The sequence below is a fragment of the Mesoplodon densirostris genome, chromosome 7 (assembly GCF_025265405.1).
Source record: "Mesoplodon densirostris isolate mMesDen1 chromosome 7, mMesDen1 primary haplotype, whole genome shotgun sequence".
NCBI lineage: Eukaryota > Metazoa > Chordata > Mammalia > Artiodactyla > Ziphiidae > Mesoplodon > Mesoplodon densirostris.
In genome coordinates, this window is record NC_082667.1 from 6,224,642 (window position 1) to 6,241,600 (window position 16,959).

Consider the following 16,959-nt stretch of genomic DNA (forward strand, 5'->3'; position numbering starts at 1 on the left):
TTTGCCAAGCTTATCAAAATGTTTTAGAGAAAATAGGAAAGTAGAAAAATATTCAATAACACTGAAATTGTTTCATTAAGTGAGCTGGGCAGCCAAATGTATTGATATATTAAAAGCTTCTTTATATAATACACACACACACACACACACACACACACACACACACACACATAAAGAGCTCCTTTATTACCAAATTAAACACAAACAGAACAGTAAAGTCTGATTAAAAATTCAGTCTTCCAGCCGACTTCCACCATCTTTTGCTATGACGCACTGTCAGCAGTTGATATGCCCCCCTCCAGCCCTGCTGTAATGCACATACAAACAAAGACACTTTTTCTTACATTAATGGGACTGCACTATACATACTGCTCCAGGTCCTGCCTCTTTATTCAACATTTCTCAAGGACATGGTCTCTCAATTTTAGATTAGGAGCCAAGGTTACTCACACCCCTCCCAAATAGGACTTTACACATGCTCATTACTTTCCCCTGAACTCTGCCAATAAATCAAAACTTTTTAATGCCTCATTTTTCATCTAATTCCCTTCAAACTCTATACTCTATGATCTTTCTTCAACACTGTAGAACATTTTAGAATCTTCAAAGCCCTTTTACCACATCAGTAAAATTGACTTTTCTCTCAGGGAATAGGTAATTATGGATGTCTCGAGATATCCACCAATTTTCCTCTCATCTCTTCTCCTAGTTATTTGTGAGAGTCATATAGGCTACAACAAGAAACAATCCCTCTCTCTGCAGGAAGAGGGCTTGCTTTTGTCCTTTGCTGCAGTGTAGCCTTCTGTGCTACCACAGCACCAAGTTCTCTAGCACTGCAGTCTCCAGCTGTGCAGTGATTCGGCACCCACCCAATCCAATGTTTTTTTTTCCTTTTTGGTGATGCTTAGATTCTCGAAGTATTTAAGCCATAAACTCAGTGTTATCTAAAGCTCAGATTAAATATAACTGGTCAAATGTAGGAATAATCCATTGGATCTTAAGTGAAACTACATGCAGAACTGGGTTCTAAATCTTTTGTCTTCTGTTATCAGCTACATTTTGACTATGGTATTGGGTAAACAAGAGAAGGGAGAATTCAAACGCTGTCAGTCTATGCAGTCATCCTACTGGGCCACTCGTTCCTCATGCTCTGGTCTCTATGCCACCCTGTCTTAGTGAGCAATGGCAGCCGATTCTCCATGATTCCTGATAAACAGGAAGCTCTCTCTAGACACTTTTCACAGTGTTAAGAGTTCTCTTTAGATGGCTCTTCTTAACTCATTCCCTTTCTTGCTGCCTCCTTTTACTCTGCTTAACATTTGACACAAATCTTTCTACATTTCCCCCTACCACTCTGCCTCTGCAAATATCCTTATTTAACTACATTAGTTAAGGGAGTTTGTGTATTTCTATCATGACATTTGACCTGTACAACTGGCTAGTGAATTATAGTATGACTTCCTACAACTGGATTCAATGAAATCAAATCCATCTATAGACATCCTTTAGGATTAAAAAGATATTTTTCTTTTTCATGAATTAGAAATACAGATTCCCCAGGCCACAAGAACGTTAGTGAGAGATAAACTTACAAATCTTTCTTCTTAGGGTTCCTAAAGGCAATTATACAAGTTAATAAGTCGCCAAAGTCACTATTTAATGTTTCCTACATGCATCCATGATGGAATAGCTACACGAAAAAAGAAACTTCTGGGGAGTTCCCTAGTGGTCTAGTGGTTAGGATTCCAGGCTTCCACTGCCGTGACCTGGGGTCAATCACTGGTCAGGGAACTGAGATCGTGAAAGCCTCACAGCGCGGCCAAAAAAAGGAGAAACTTCTGTAGAAAAAAAGATGATGTTACACTCAAACTCTCAGGAAAACATATACACATCCCATCACAATGGAAAAGAAAAAATGTAAGTGCCCTTTGTTCACTCAGGGATGGGAAGTGAGTTTGGGAACTGGTTTGTGAGTCTGGAAAAGTAGGCTAAGTTTGTTTTGCTGCACATTAATCATTACAGATATAGGACCACACCCACCTGGAACTTTGTTATTTCCTCCCATAAATACAAGCCACAATGATAACCACCTGCCTTGTCTAGAACAGCTTTATAAAACCAAACTACAAAACCAACTGTCCAGCTTCTATCACTATGGAGAGGACCAACCTCACTAGGGTAGCACCCCTTTTAGTCTCTTAAAGTTTTTACCATTTCACTGATGCATAAACAGTAAGATATAATTAAAATGTCAATCGAAGAAAGAAAAAATTAAAAAAATTAAAAGTCTAGGTCCTATCCCAGTCTTTGGAATTCTTTCCTGAGGTACCTGGCAGAAGGTAGGGAGCACCTCAGCTGGTTGGTTAGTGGTGGCCAAGGGAAAACTTGAATCAGGAATCAGGAATGGAAAAGATGGACTATGAGATATTTCGCCCATCTTCCTTAAGGTCACTAAAATTATTCCTTGTAAATTCTTCTGTGGCTTAAAACAATCTATATGACAGGTCTGAAAAATAACTTACTACAAATGGTGAACTAGCTTTCTAATACACATACCCATGCCCTGCATCCAAGACATAATTCCAAACAGTCTTTTTGGTGTTCATATTAATGGGTGTGTGTGTGTGTGTGTGTGTGTCTGCGCCAGGTGGCATGTGGGATCTTAGTTCTTTGACCAGGGATCGAACCCATGTCCCCCTGCAGTGGCAGCACAGAGTCTTAACCACTAGACCACCAGGGAAGTCCCCAATGTTTATGTATAAGGAAAGATTTAATAGAACTCTCTCCAGTTCAGACAGCTCAAATCTGGATTCCTTAAAAACAAACTCATTTCTTTGAGACCAATATATGAGGGGTGGGCTGGGCTTTGAAGATACTAATGCTTGGAGACTTATTGAGAAAGAAGAAAAATATACAAGAAGAAACTTGATATAGCAATAGGATGAATTGTTTAAAATGACACTTTTCTCAAAAGTTGCCCCAATGTATTTAAGTCTTAATACTACATAAATTTGAAGCTAAATATGTTAAACATGCTCAACATAACCCAACATTTCCATTTCTTTCCTCTAAAACTGCTTGGGGTAAGACTGCTAGAGATTGTTATTGGCCACTTTTGTTCTGAAATAGGCCTCTTTATCTTAGTGTAACTTAAGTTCAAAGTAACATTTCTTAATACAAACATTTTCTTGGGCTCTTCCTTTTTTTAGGGTCAGCCTGAAATCAGCATTTTTAGGACTAGATTTAAGTCCTAACTGAACGTACACAGGGACCTAACCTCATTCTAGGAATTGAAACACTGTACAGCACACACACACACACACACACACACACAGACACACACACACAGACACAGACACACACACACACACACACACACACACACGCTCTTCTTTCTCGCTGAACCAAGATTACCCAAACCTCCCAAATTTTCTCTCAGAATCCAGAAACTAAATGCTCTAGCCAGATCAATAGCCATCATGCAAAATAACCAACCCTTACCTTTACATCAGCAATGAGAGCATCTTCGTCTTCTATCCCTGTAGGGACACATTTCTTGTGCAGTGGCAGAGACTCCAATTTATCTACAAGGCAACGAAGGCCTTCAAGCTCAAAGTGGGTCAGATGCACCTGTCGGTCCTTTCTGGGGCTACACTGGGGATCCCATACTTGGCCATTGTGGGAGCCCCTGCTAGAGTCAGAGGATGAGTCCCCAGACAAAGTTTTCTTCAGACTTGGAAGACTTCGGCAGGTTTTGCCCAGTCCATCATAATCCAGGTTAACCCCATTGGCTACAGGGCTAGTGAGGACAGAACGCCTGCTGCTCAAGCGCCGGGGTTCTCGATCTACTGCTTCCTCATCCCCATTTCCAGACTCCAACCCATTTAACTCCAAATCTGCCAGTATGAAGAGAAAATGCAGTAAGAACATGACACACGGCCATGTGATCGACAAGGGAAATAGGTAGTATGGGAGGGGTCTTGAGGTTATAAATGACAAAGCTGTCACATTTTAAAAATGGTCTTCCCTATTCCAACCCATTTGTCCACTGTTGAAAACCATTTACAGGTAAAAATAGGATCCTGAGCTAGCAGGACAACTGAGGTAACAGTCAACTGGATTTTTTAAAGATTGGGAAGGGTGCAGTCTTTAAACTGTGTGCTAGAAATAAGTTACCTATGGAACTTGTTTCATAGCCGTAAACTTATTTAATAGCTGTAAATTAGTTTCAAGTTCAAACTTAATTTGGGTATTATGGGATTTCATTATCTTTTAAAAAAATAGTATGAAGCACATATATTTAAAAAGTAGTTTTGCTCAAAGTTTTCACCATAAAATTAAGCTTTGGAATTGAAATCTTAGCAACATGGCTAATAAAACAAAGTGAGTATTTTTTAAAAGAAAGATTTTGATCATCAAAACAAAGTGAAAATAGAAGTTTTAATGAAAGAAGAATTTTAAAATGTTAACTGATCTTTTATTATGAAAGTAACACGTTGACTATTAATAATTTAGAAAATACAGGAAGGTGCAAAGAAGTAAATAAGTCATCCCATATCTCTCCACCCTTGGATAACAACTCAGTGTGATGTATCTTCTTTCCATCTTTTCCTATACATATGTGTATCACTATGACTTGATGTATTTTTTTTTGTAAACCTTATAATTTATTTAATTAATTAATTTATTTATTTTTGGCTGCGTTGGGTCTTCATCGCTGCGCGTGGGCTTTTCTCTAGTTGCGACGAGCGGGGGCTGCCCTTCGTTGCGGTCCGTGGGCGTCTCATTGCAGTGGCTTCTCTTGTTGCAGAGCACGGCTCTAGGGGCGCAGGCTTCAGTAGTTGTGGCTCGTGGGCTCTACAGCGCAGGCTCAGTAGTTGTGGCACATGGGCTCAGTAGTTGTGGCTCGTGGGCTCTACAGCGCAGGCTCAGTAGTTGTGGCACACGGGCTTAGTTGCTCTGTGGCATGTGGGATCTTCCCGGACCAGGGCTCGAACCCATGGTCCCCTGCATTGGCAGGCGGATTCTTAACCACTGTACCACCAGGGAAGCCCGACTTGATGTATTTTTAAACAAAATTAGGATCATGCTGTATGTACAATTCTGCATCTTGCTTTCATGTATTGGTGAGCATGTTTCGGAAATGCTAAGGCAAAAAGTGCCTTGCTTGGATTGAAGACTCTCCATTAAATATATGACCACAGGATACTACAGTGTTGGCTCCTCTTTATTTTTAAGGCATGGAATAGCCTAAAAATGTATAACTGAAACTATCTTGACATCCAATAAAATATTTCTCTTGATAGAAGTTGGGGAAACATTAAAGCACAGAGGTTAAGAAAATACATTTTAGAATCTTACCAACATGGTTTAGCTGTAGCTTTTCCCACTTATTAACTCTTAGATCATGAACAAGTTTCTTAATCTCCTTGAACCTTAATGTCCCCATTTGTAAAATATGCATAATAATACCTACACCTCACAGGTAATAATAACAACTTAATGTATATAAGCTGCTTAGTTTGGTGCCTGGACTATAGTAAGAGTAATTATGATGATACGATCCTAGCTTTTATTGTGCCAAAGACCATTCTTTACACAATAAAACATTTTAGACAACTGATTACCCTTCTCTTTTTTTTGGCTGCGCTGTGTGGCTTGCGGGATCTTAGATCCCCCACCAGGGACTGAACCTGGGCCATGGCAATGAATGTGCGGAGTCCTAACCACTGGACCACCAGGGAATTTCCAACTGATTACTTTCGTGAGGAGCTAAGTACTAACAACTCAGACAAAGATGAGATCCAGAATATTTCATTTAGCCCTAGTAATTTTTACGTCTGGGTAGGAGGATCAGCTGTAACCGGTGTTCAACTTCAGTGAATGGATTTGGTACTTCTAAGTAGATAAGTAAAAAAGACAAACTATAAAAACAGAACTACTGGACTTCCCTGGTGGCGCAGTGGTTAAGAATCTGCCTGCCAATGCAGGGGACAGGGGTTCGAGCCCTGGTCTGGGAAGATCCCACATGCTGTGGAGCAACTAAGCCTGTGCACCACAACTACTGAGCCTGCGCTCTAGAGCCCGCAAGCCACAACTACTGAGCCCACGTGCCACAACTACTGAAGCCTGAGTGCCTACAACCCGTGCTCTGCAACAAGAGAAGCCACCGCAATGAGAAGCCCGTGCGAAGAGTAGCCCCTGCTCGCCGCAATCAGAGAAAGCCCACACGCAGCCATAAGTAAGTTAATTAATTAATTAATTAAAAACAAAACAAAACTACTGAGCAACAGCCTACGGAATAGTCCCAGTCTCACCCTCAGTCCTGCAGAGTATCTTGAAAGTTCATGTAGGTGGAACACTTACCCATGCTAAGGGATTCTTTCTGAAATTCCTTAGTTAAGTGGGAACGGTTGGTTATGCAGTACACATAGCGCTCCAACACGTACCAACACATCTCATAGTAGAATGGATAGCGGAACTTATTTGGAACCTACACAGGAAAAAAATGATGAAAAAATCAAGCTGATAACAATTTTCAAGGAAAGAGAGTAACAAACAACCACTGCAATAATTAGCCCAGGAAAAACACTCTCTAAGTAACCTGCAAACCTAAGTTGTCATGTGGAGCAAGAACTTAAGTGGATCTGTCAACGTAGAAAATGTTGGTCTTGGGAAATAATCACTAAAGATAAAAGGTACTTGGAAAGACCATTTAGAACTATCAAGAAGCTGTCTTGTTGAGTGGGAGAGCATCAAGAACAAGTTTCGAGACAGAGAGTAAAATGTTAGTAAGACACAATATACTTAATTGAGAAAATTATTTTAGGGTTCTTAGGATACAAAGGCATACCAACCACTCTTGCCCTTACTATGGTTTTACCCTGAACCAGAAGGCCATGAAACACAGAATATAATAGGAAATCAGGACATGAGATAAAGTTATATGTCTTTATTATGTCCTTACATATATGAAAGTATGATTAGAGATGCATTCTCAAGCTATATCTAGTCTAGGACATGAGACTGAGTACTTCCCCCACCATTAACTCTCAGCTTGCCTGTCTCATACATTGTAGTCTACCAAGATGGTATGTCCACAAATCAGGTTACTGCTCCACGTGGCCTAATCAGTTGTTATCTTTAGTCTTCTTTCCAATTCTCCCCAAAAGTAGCATGAAATTATTCCAGCTGAATTATAATAAAAATAATTGCCCTTGGGCCTCCCTGGTGGCGCAGTGGTTGAGAGTCCGCCTGCCGATGCAGGGGATACGGGTTCGTGCCCCGGTCTGGGAGGATCCCATATGCCGCGGAGCGGCTGGGCCCGTGAGCCATGGCCGCTGGGCCTGCGCATCCGGAGCCTGTGCTCCGCAACGGGGGAGGCCACAACAGTGAGAGGCCCGCATACCGCAAAAAGAAAAAAAAAAAAAATAATTGCCCTTTAGATCTACCATAGTCAAGGAAATGGCAAATCAGCATGGATCAACGAGTGAGAAAGATCAACCATGGGGACTATCCTAAATACAGGCATAACTCATTTTATTGTGCTTTTGCTTTACTGAGTTTTACAAATTGAAGGTTTGTAGCAACCCTGCACTGTCAAATGAAGGTTAGCATTTTTTTAGCAATAAAGTATACTTTAAATAAGGTAGCTATATTTTTTAAGACATAATGCTACTGTACACTAACAGACTACATATAATGTAAACATAACTTTTATATGCACTGGGAAACCAAAAAAATTCATGTGACTCAGTTTACTGCAATATTCGCTTTATCACAGTGGTCTGGAACCAAATCTGCCATATCTCTGAGGTATGCCTGTATATTCTGCCCGTCTTCTTTTAGAGAGGCCATCTCTCAAAAGGATAAGGCAAACAATACTTTTAGGATTGTTTTGAATATGTAACTCCTGAAAATGTTCCCATCTCCTTTCAAAGCTCCATGTCAGGTAGTCTTCCCCAATCAAGGAGACCCAGATGGGAGTCCCTTTTTCAAAACCCTTCATTAGGTCACAGGGCATCACTGTGGAATGAGGAGATCACTTTCCTCATTGCAAGGCAGGAGACACATGTACTTTTCATTAGCTTTAAAACGCAGTGGCTTCAGGCTCTGAATCTCGGTCTCTTATTGCCACTACATCTTTAACAACTAGAAGAGGTTTATCCACCCTTATTTGAAAATCAAATTAATTTACTTCTGGTACAGTAGGAGGGAACACAAGAATTAACAGATACTTGATCCTCTCAAAATTAAACATAATATACTGGGCTTCTCTGCTCACCTTTTAAATTTTATTAACACTTTTCTGAAAGGTCTTTATTAAAAGTTCAGGACAACCCAAAATTCTAAAACCTCTGGGACTCTGTTGAGAGCAGAGTAATACTGACAGAAAATAAATAAATAAATAAAATATAAAATGGGCATTACACTTTTGATTTTTCACTTGGAACTCAAGAGACTGTACTAATAATAGCCAAGACATCACACACCCAAACTGTGCCATTACATTTTACCTATGCTGCTAGACACCACAGAGCACAGCAATTCCTAAGACTGGGTTAGAATGTTTTTGGAAGGAAAAATTTTAATACTCATTATAAAATTACTGAGCCTTTAAGAGCTATCAATAGAATAATTACCAACAATCAAGTTCAAATAGTATATTTCTACACTGGCATGGCAAAAGTAACCAAAACATTGTCTTAAATTTACAACACTTTATATTTCTTTCCTAAAGCATTCTCTATACATTCTCTTTTAAGTTAAATTCATAGAAGTTAGTAACATAATAAACATATGTCAGGTTGGTATTGGCAATGTAAAAGCTTGGTGTAGAAAGTAAAAAAAAAAAAAAAAAAAAAAAAAAGCTCTGTGTGTACATAGGTAGAGGACCCAATGAAATGTTACAGAAACACGGAAGAGTTCCTATTTGGAATGAAAGAATTAAGCCGTTCTTAGGAAAAATGGAATAATATAGCAGTTAGATACTGAAATTTGACATTTTCTGATAAACAAAGTCCAGGAAAATTAGATAGATAAATCAACATCAGTTATTACCAGTTTAACCGTCCGAAGGAAATTTTTCATGCAGAGATAAGGTGCTCATTTTACCTATGCCATTGAATATATATTCTCTCTTTCTTCCCTCAAACTGAGCAAACAATTAAGCTATGGGTATAATAGCTATTTTTAGTCAAAAAAGGGAATGCTTTTTAAAAACATTTTCAGATTGAATCTTACAGCAGTGTAGGTGGTATTACCTCTTAGAATGATTTTGAGTTAAATAAGAGTATTTTACTATGAAATTATGTAATTTTTCTCTTTTGAAACATTTTAACTACTTTTACTGTTACTATAACTTAAAACTTACTAAACTACTTACTGTTTTCTGTAGTTTCATTACTTTTAACAAACAAGCAGAAGTTCACTTCTATAAAATTCATTTTAAAAGCACTGCATCCTCTCAGTTCTAACAGGGCAATCCCTGTAACTCCAACAATACCAATCTTATATCTTACGTATATATCTTACGTATAATATAATAGCTCCAACCAGAATAAATGTTTCAAAATAGGCACCAAAACGGTTAACTGATCATGTTCACAGTAGATTGGTCAGTGACTACTCCTTCTAAAAGTTGTGAATTCTGGGCCTCCCTGGTGGCGCAGTGGTTGGGAGTCCGCCTGCCGATGCAGGGGACGCGGGTTCGTGCCCCGATCCCGGAGGATCCCACGTGCCGCGGAGCGGCTGGGCCCGCGAGCCATGGCCGCGGGGCCTGTGTGTCCGGAGCCTGTGCTCTGCAACGGGAGAGGCCACAGCAGTGAGAGGCCCGCGTACAGTAAAAAAAAAAAAAAAAAAAAAAAAAGTTGTGAATTCTTCATTAATGGTTATTTTTTGATTTTTGATTTTGAAAACTTTCAAATCCACCAAAAGGTATAAAGAGCAGTACCACTAAGACTTCCACAGCGTCTCCAAGATTCACCAGTTGTTAACATCACATTCTCAATGGCTGAGGTTGGGGTGGGAAGAAAACCTAACTAAGAGAGGGTTTTGTGACATGAGAAACTTATATGAAATCAAATTTCAGTGTCCATAAATAAAATGTTATTTTATTTGAGCCATCCTCACTTATTTAAGTATTTCATTCTACAAGGCAGAGTTAAGTGCTTGTGACAGATACTGTATGGCCCACAAAGCCTAAAATATTTACTATCTGATCCTTTACAAAAAAAGTTTGCCAATTCTTGCCTTAAGGTATCCAATGCATGTAACTTTTCCCCTATATATCCAGAATGGTTTACCAGCTATGTAACATCCTATGGAAAACTGACAAAACAAGACACACAAATCATTTTCTATAGGGCTTAATTCTCTCACACAATCCCAGTTGAGAAAGGCAGTATACACATTTATATATTAAAGTACAACAGTTTGAGTGTTACATAGTAAGCAGAGTAAAGAAAGATGTAAGAAACCTCTTCAAATCCAATTATACATAGAGTTACTTACCCGTGTCCGATCTTCAATGTTGTATATTTTTAACTGCATGGGGATATTGAAGCTATGCAAAAAATTGCCTCCAAACACTAATGTGTCTGTAGGAGTATACACAGCATGAATCCAGCCTAGAAGAAAGGGAATGGAGGGCAGTGGCTGTAAGCACACGTTGTAACATGGCTCTCTCAGAGCATTAGTACAAGACTTCTGGGATCACACTTTTTACTCTAATTCTGCCTCTTTTTGGCTGGTCAAGTTACTTAATCTCTTGCAGCCCCAATATCCTCTATAAAACCAGGATAAATTATACTTTATATGTGTGGTTGGTAAGCACTGAGAAAGTACATGTAAAGTGTTTATAACAAACTTTCAATAAATGGTGCTTGCATTTTTTGGAGCACCTAATATGAACCAGGCTTAGTACAAGAGAATTTACATGTACTGTCATTTACTCCTCACAACAAAGTGAGATAGGGATTTAAATATTTGACCAAAGTAGTGTTAGCAGGTAAAGGCACAGTCAGAGTTCTGATGCCAGGTCTGTGACTCCAAAGTCTATGCTCCCTCTAAGTACTTATTTTGGAACTTAGTTACCTGATAAAAACTATTACTGATTTAGCACTCTAGCCTTCACAGCTAACCCTTAGCAGAGTAGGTAGCTCTTAATAGGGGGCTGTTTATCACCTGCAAAACAGGTCTTATCCCTAGGATTCTGAAGAGCTAGGGCTAATGTGGGGCTCAAACATGTAGATCTGAAAAGCCGCCACTGGCAATTCTGATACATACTCTTAGTGGAAAATCATAGACTTTAAAAAAGAAGATAAGTTCTTGGCATCTACTCAGTAATGATAAGAAAGAACACGCCATTGTTTTCTGCCCACTCCAGCATCATAACCATTCTTGGTGTTGGTGGTAATCTATCAATTTATTTTTCTTTAAGAAAAGAAAGTGGCTAGAGTGGACAACCCACTTTTTTGCATCTTGCTTACCTGAGGGAATGACGAAGGTATAGCCCTGCTTGAGCTCAATGCGCTGGCAATCTGACACCCGGTCACCCAGAAAGATGTCTCCCTGTTTCCCTGACAGCAGCCAATTCTCGTACAGCTCCAGGTTGTGGGCTGTAGGGGGGATGAGCCAGAAGACCTGTGAGTTAAAAAACTTCAGTCTGTTAACAGCCATTGACATGACCCAGTCGTCTCCCTCAACTGATAAACAGGTACAAACTTAAGACCAACAGGTAGAAAAGAAATAAGCAATCCTCCCAGCCTACAGAACTTGACCATTTGGGAAATTCTAGAGGCCTCAAGGAAGTGAACCTTTTTTGTCCTCCACTTGATCAAACAGCATTAGGGCTTCCCTGGGGTTTGATTGTAGAACCCGGAACCTATACAGGACTCAGAGAGAAGGAGGGCATTTAGCTTGTCACCTAGGCAGTCCCTTATTTGCCCCTGGCTGGCAAATGGTCCTAAGAAGCACAGTAAGTTAGGTACAGTACCTTTAAAACACAGGCCTGAGTTGCTTTATTCCAAGGTAGTAACCAAGACTGAAAGGACAGAACTTAATATACCACTTAAATGGATCCAAAGTAAACAAAATGACTCTGGATTTGGAGGTACAGCTGTTCTAGATTCGGCCCTCACATTTTAAAAGCATCATCTGTTTTCATTCCAGTTCTACTTTTCTCTCACAAATGCTTTCACTTCTTACGAGAAAAAAGGGTAACGGTAAGAGTGTAATACTATAAACCTCTGATATTAATTCTACATTTCCATTCTTACACAGCATTCAGAAGCACTCTGAGAAGCTGGAACAAAGGTCTTTATGAATGAGGATAATCTTTCAAAATCTATTTATATCCTCTGACAGGACTTAAAGGCTTCTTATGGCTACATTTCAGACCAATGCCTCTATATAGGGAAAAGTGGTTTGGATCTCAATTTGTTGATTTCATTGTGAATCTATCCACAATTTGTGTTTCCTTCTACTACTTTATTATACTTCCACGTAGAGAAATTATCTTGTCCTCCTAAAACCAGTTCCTTGCCTTCATTTGGAGAATTCTGTTTTGGGAATCTAGAAACAGGACCAGTGAGATGTACTAAGTAGTGGTGCCAATACTGGTAAAATGAGAATGGACCAGATGAATAGTAATTCCTACTGGACTCTAGCCAAGAGGTCAACTTAATCTACAATTCTCTCCAGATACGAGTGGGGACAATCCCCTAACAGACTCGTTTCCAGGGTATATGAAGCATGCATGAACTGAAGGAAACTCATATAACCAGCTTCAGATTTCAACCCCCATCACAACTATGACCGTACCTTTCCCCCTTGATGGATGTGATACCAAACAGAGGTACCACCAAAGTCCACATGGAAGTCAGTATAGCAGCCTCGAACACTCATCAGACAGTACCTGACCCAAAAAAAGCAGTAGCGTTAGTGCACTGACGAGAAAAAGAGGACTTTTCTCACCACAATGCCACACTCTCCCCTTGTGTACTCCACTCCCTCTATTTTACACCTAATAAACTCCCAGTCGGTGAGAGGAATGCAATCTCAAGCCATCATATTATCAGAAGATACTTTTTTTTGTCTTTATGTCATCATGGGCTATGGTACTCTTACATACACTCTTCCCTTTGGAACTAAAGTCTACTCTTTAAATAATTCACCTTTTTGACCACTTGGGACCCAGAGCAAGGTTCCAAAGGGAGGAACCATTTCTTGCTATCACTTTGGTGTCCCACAGCACACCTAGGAAAATGCAGGGTAAACCACTTACTTCTGCACTTTAGGGTACTGCATCTCCAAGATGGCATTTGTTGACTCAGTCTGACTTTCTTTCAAATGCCTTGGCCACATATTGTCTACCCAGTCAATGAAATCCACCTTTAAAAAGGAGGAGGAACATTTAGGCTTCAAAGGAAGGGTTGGGATTAAAGAGAATTCTAAAGTCAAGAAAAATAGAAATTCTCAAAACACACACTGAAAGACTACAATTTAAATTTTAAGCAAACAAATTATATGTTGGTGAATCTTAGGATCAATAGGCAAACATTCTAGAAATAATTATTAAGTGAAAATAAAGACTAATGGTTCCATCAGCATGATCATAAAATTAGACCTAATCAAAGTCATTAAATGATGCAGTAGTATCCAACCAAGCCCTCTCTTCTGTGTCAGTACTGGTATAATCAGCTGTAATGTATATATATTTTTTTTGGTCCAATAAAAGGCACTGTCTAGAAGGTACCTATAAACTTACCAAAAGATATAAATACTGTTAGAGCAGCTAAGATACCATTTAAGAAAGAAAGAGAAGAGAAGAGAAAAGAAAAAAGAAGAGGAGAGAAGTATAATCAGCTGTACTTTTTGAATCCGCCTTACAATGCAGGGGATGCAGGTTCGATCCCTAAGATCCCACATGCCGTGGGGCAACTAAGCCCGTGTGCCACAACTACTGAGCTCCTGCGCCTCAACTAGAGGGCCCACGTGCCGCAAACAACAGAGCCCACATGCTCTGGAGGCCACGTGCCACAACTAGAAAGAGAAAACCCGCACACTACAACTAGAGAGAAGCCCGTGCACCACAACGAAAAGCCCACATGCTGTAACGAATGATCCTGCGTTCCTCAACGAAGACCTGATGCAGCCAAAAATAAATAAATAAATCTAAAAAAAATAAAATCATTTAAAAAATGGTTAGGATAATAAATTTAAAAGAAAAAGAAAGAAAAAGGGAGGGGAGGGGAGGGGAGAGGGGAGGAGAAAAGAATTCCAGTAGGGGTTTGTAGCTTGCATGAGCAATGTGCTATAGAATCTACTGGGTTAGGAATCAGAAGTTCCAGGTCTAGTTTCCTGAAGATCATATGTGAGCCTCTGGAACTTATCTGTAAAATAAGGATCATCACCGCAAAGGAATATTGTGAGGATTACATGTAAATACATGTTAAAAATTTTTTGAAATAATGTCATCAGAGTTTAGGAATCCGTTTGTTTGGCTGCACCATGCGGCATGGGGAACTTCCCTGACCAGGGATCGAACCCGTGCCCCCTGCAGTAGAAGTGCGGAGTCTTAACCACTGGACCTCCAAGGGAAGTCCAGGAATCTGTTTTAAATATTGGGTTGGCCAAAAAGTCCGTTTAGGTTTTCCGTAACATCGTACAGAAAAACCCGAACGAACTTTTTGGCCAACCCAATATGTGCTGAAAGAAATGAGAAATGAAAACAGTATGAACTTATTTAAACACTTCACACTGAATTTTAACGTGCCCTGTACCTTCAAATGACTGCACCCAACCACTGAACTCCAAGAAACAGTCTTAGGTAGATAAAGTGTGAGTCAAATAACCATGGATTCACCATAGCACTGGTGTTCCAAGTATCTAACTTATGGCTATAAAAAACATGTACCTGGTAAGCTGTATAACTTATGTATGTATATATTTGATCACTTATTTCCTTACAACATAGATCTAGATAAATGCATACAATCTGTACGTAATGATATGAGGCAAATGTCCAGTGGACACTCAGATGTAAACTGTGGGAGAGTGTTTGGAAGGGGTCACCAATGATATGCAAGGTTTTTTTTTTTTTTTTTAAATATTTATTTATTTATTTGGCTGCGCTGGGTCTTAGTCGCAGCATGCAGGATCTTTAGTTGCAGCATGTGGGATCTAGTTTCCTGACCAGGGATCAAACCCAGGCCCCCTGCATAGGGAGCACGGTGTCTTGACCGCTGGACCACCAGGGAAGTCCCGATATGCATTTAAATAAGCAAGATGAGGAACAACTATGAAGGTTAACTTGCTGCCCCATTTCAAAGAATTTCCACTCAGGGATCCAACAGTTTTAACCAAGCATCCACTGGGCCTAAGAACACTGAATGAGCCCCAGATTCTTCTTTCTATCAAACAAAATCTACTTTCTGCTCTCTTAATGTAGTGGCCAGTTTTCTCCCATCTCCTGGTAATGTCCTTTGGAAAGCCTTTAACAGAACACAGAAAAACTGTGAGTCACTCAATATACTCACTATAAGTTCTTATATCTGGATAGGGAGAGGAAAAGTTAGGAACACATGAGTATTTTTTGTCAAGTGTTCACTCAGAGATAGATGAACTTCTCTGGCTAGAATTTCTCACCTGCAGCAATAAGTCACTCTTTGGCCTCCCTTTATTTGATATTATTGGGTATTATCTGACTATCAAGAGAATATTATGGTAAAGTGTTCATACTTTTTCTTAGGTTAATCTTTAGGCTCTGGATAGGCCTTTTGCTAAATGGCCTCATCCATATGACAGCAAGTCTCCAGCAGGGATAATCACAGTTTCTACCTGTCCCGTACCAATACAGGGCCAAACTGGCAAGAAGTGCAATAACTAAGACATAATCTATTCATACACTTGTGCAAAAACAGCTCATGGCCTTCCACGAACTAATTTCCCCATCACCAAACAAATCTGCACATTACATCTGCTGCTATTTTTCATCTACTTCTCAGTTACTGCTGGGATGACAGCAGAAATCACCTCTCTCTCTTCACTAGAGAATCCCACTTTATGCTACCACCCACAATGGGCACTTAAAAGTTGCCCACCTTGCGCTCCCCTGGTGGTGCAGTGGTTGAGAATCTGCCTGCCAATGCAGGGGACATGGGTTCGAGCCCTGGTCTGGGAAGATCCCACATGCCACGGAGCAACTAAGCGCATGTGCCACAACTACTGATCCTGTGCTCTAGAGCCCGCGAGCCACAACTACTGAGATGGCATGCTGCAACTACTGAAGCCCATGTGCCTAGAGCCCATGCTCCGCAACAAGAGAAGCCACCACAATGAGAAGCCCACGCGCCACAAGGAAGAGTAGCCCCCACTCGCCACAATTAGAGAAAGCCTGTGCACAGCAACAAAGACCCAACACAGCCAAAAATAAATAAATGAAATAAATAAATTTATTAAAAAAAAAGTTGCCCACCTTACTTTCCCTGCACCTACTTTTGCACGTATTCTTCTTCCTGACTGGGATTCTGGTCTTCCTTCTCTTTGCCTCATTTTTTCTTTCATGTCAAGCCTAGGTACTGCTTCCTCCAAAAAACTTCGCCCAATTCTCCTCCGGTTTAGGTTAGGTGGGTCCTTCCTACTGGATCCCACAACATTCCGTACTTATTCACTTTTGAAGCACTTACCACATTGTAGTTTCTATAAATGCCAATTCTCTGGTCTTTCTTCCCCATGAGACTCTAAGCATTTTGAGGACAAGAATGATCTTGTTTTCCACTGTACCTCTAGCACCTAAGCACAGCACTTGGCATGCAGCGGGCACTTAAACCAATAAGCTCACTCTGAAGGTGTGAAGATCATAGTGAACAAGAAATTATGTAGTTTATGTAAAAGATTACTACATGAATGAATACATTTGTCAAAACTCACTGAAATGTACCCTTAAAAAGGGTACAC

The 16,959-nt window shown here is 40.0% G+C and overlaps 1 protein-coding gene across 4 annotated transcripts in view; it reads right to left on the minus strand.

Moving 5' to 3' along the window:
- KDM2A (lysine demethylase 2A) overlaps positions 1-16,959 on the minus strand; it is a 104,412-nt gene that overhangs the window by 18,967 nt on the left and 68,486 nt on the right. For all 4 annotated transcript variants that reach the window (XR_009532935.1, XM_060102719.1, XM_060102720.1 and 1 more), the window contains exons 7-12: positions 13,286-13,392; positions 12,823-12,916; positions 11,490-11,643; positions 10,513-10,628; positions 6,367-6,493; positions 3,502-3,896 (exon numbers count right to left, since the gene is read on the minus strand). Coding sequence is in view for 3 of the 4 variants with exons in the window: in XM_060102719.1 (XP_059958702.1) it covers positions 3,502-3,896; positions 6,367-6,493; positions 10,513-10,628; positions 11,490-11,643; positions 12,823-12,916; positions 13,286-13,392 (993 nt within the window). In the remaining variant the exon portion in view is untranslated. The remainder of the gene's footprint in view (positions 1-3,501; positions 3,897-6,366; positions 6,494-10,512; positions 10,629-11,489; positions 11,644-12,822; positions 12,917-13,285; positions 13,393-16,959) is intronic.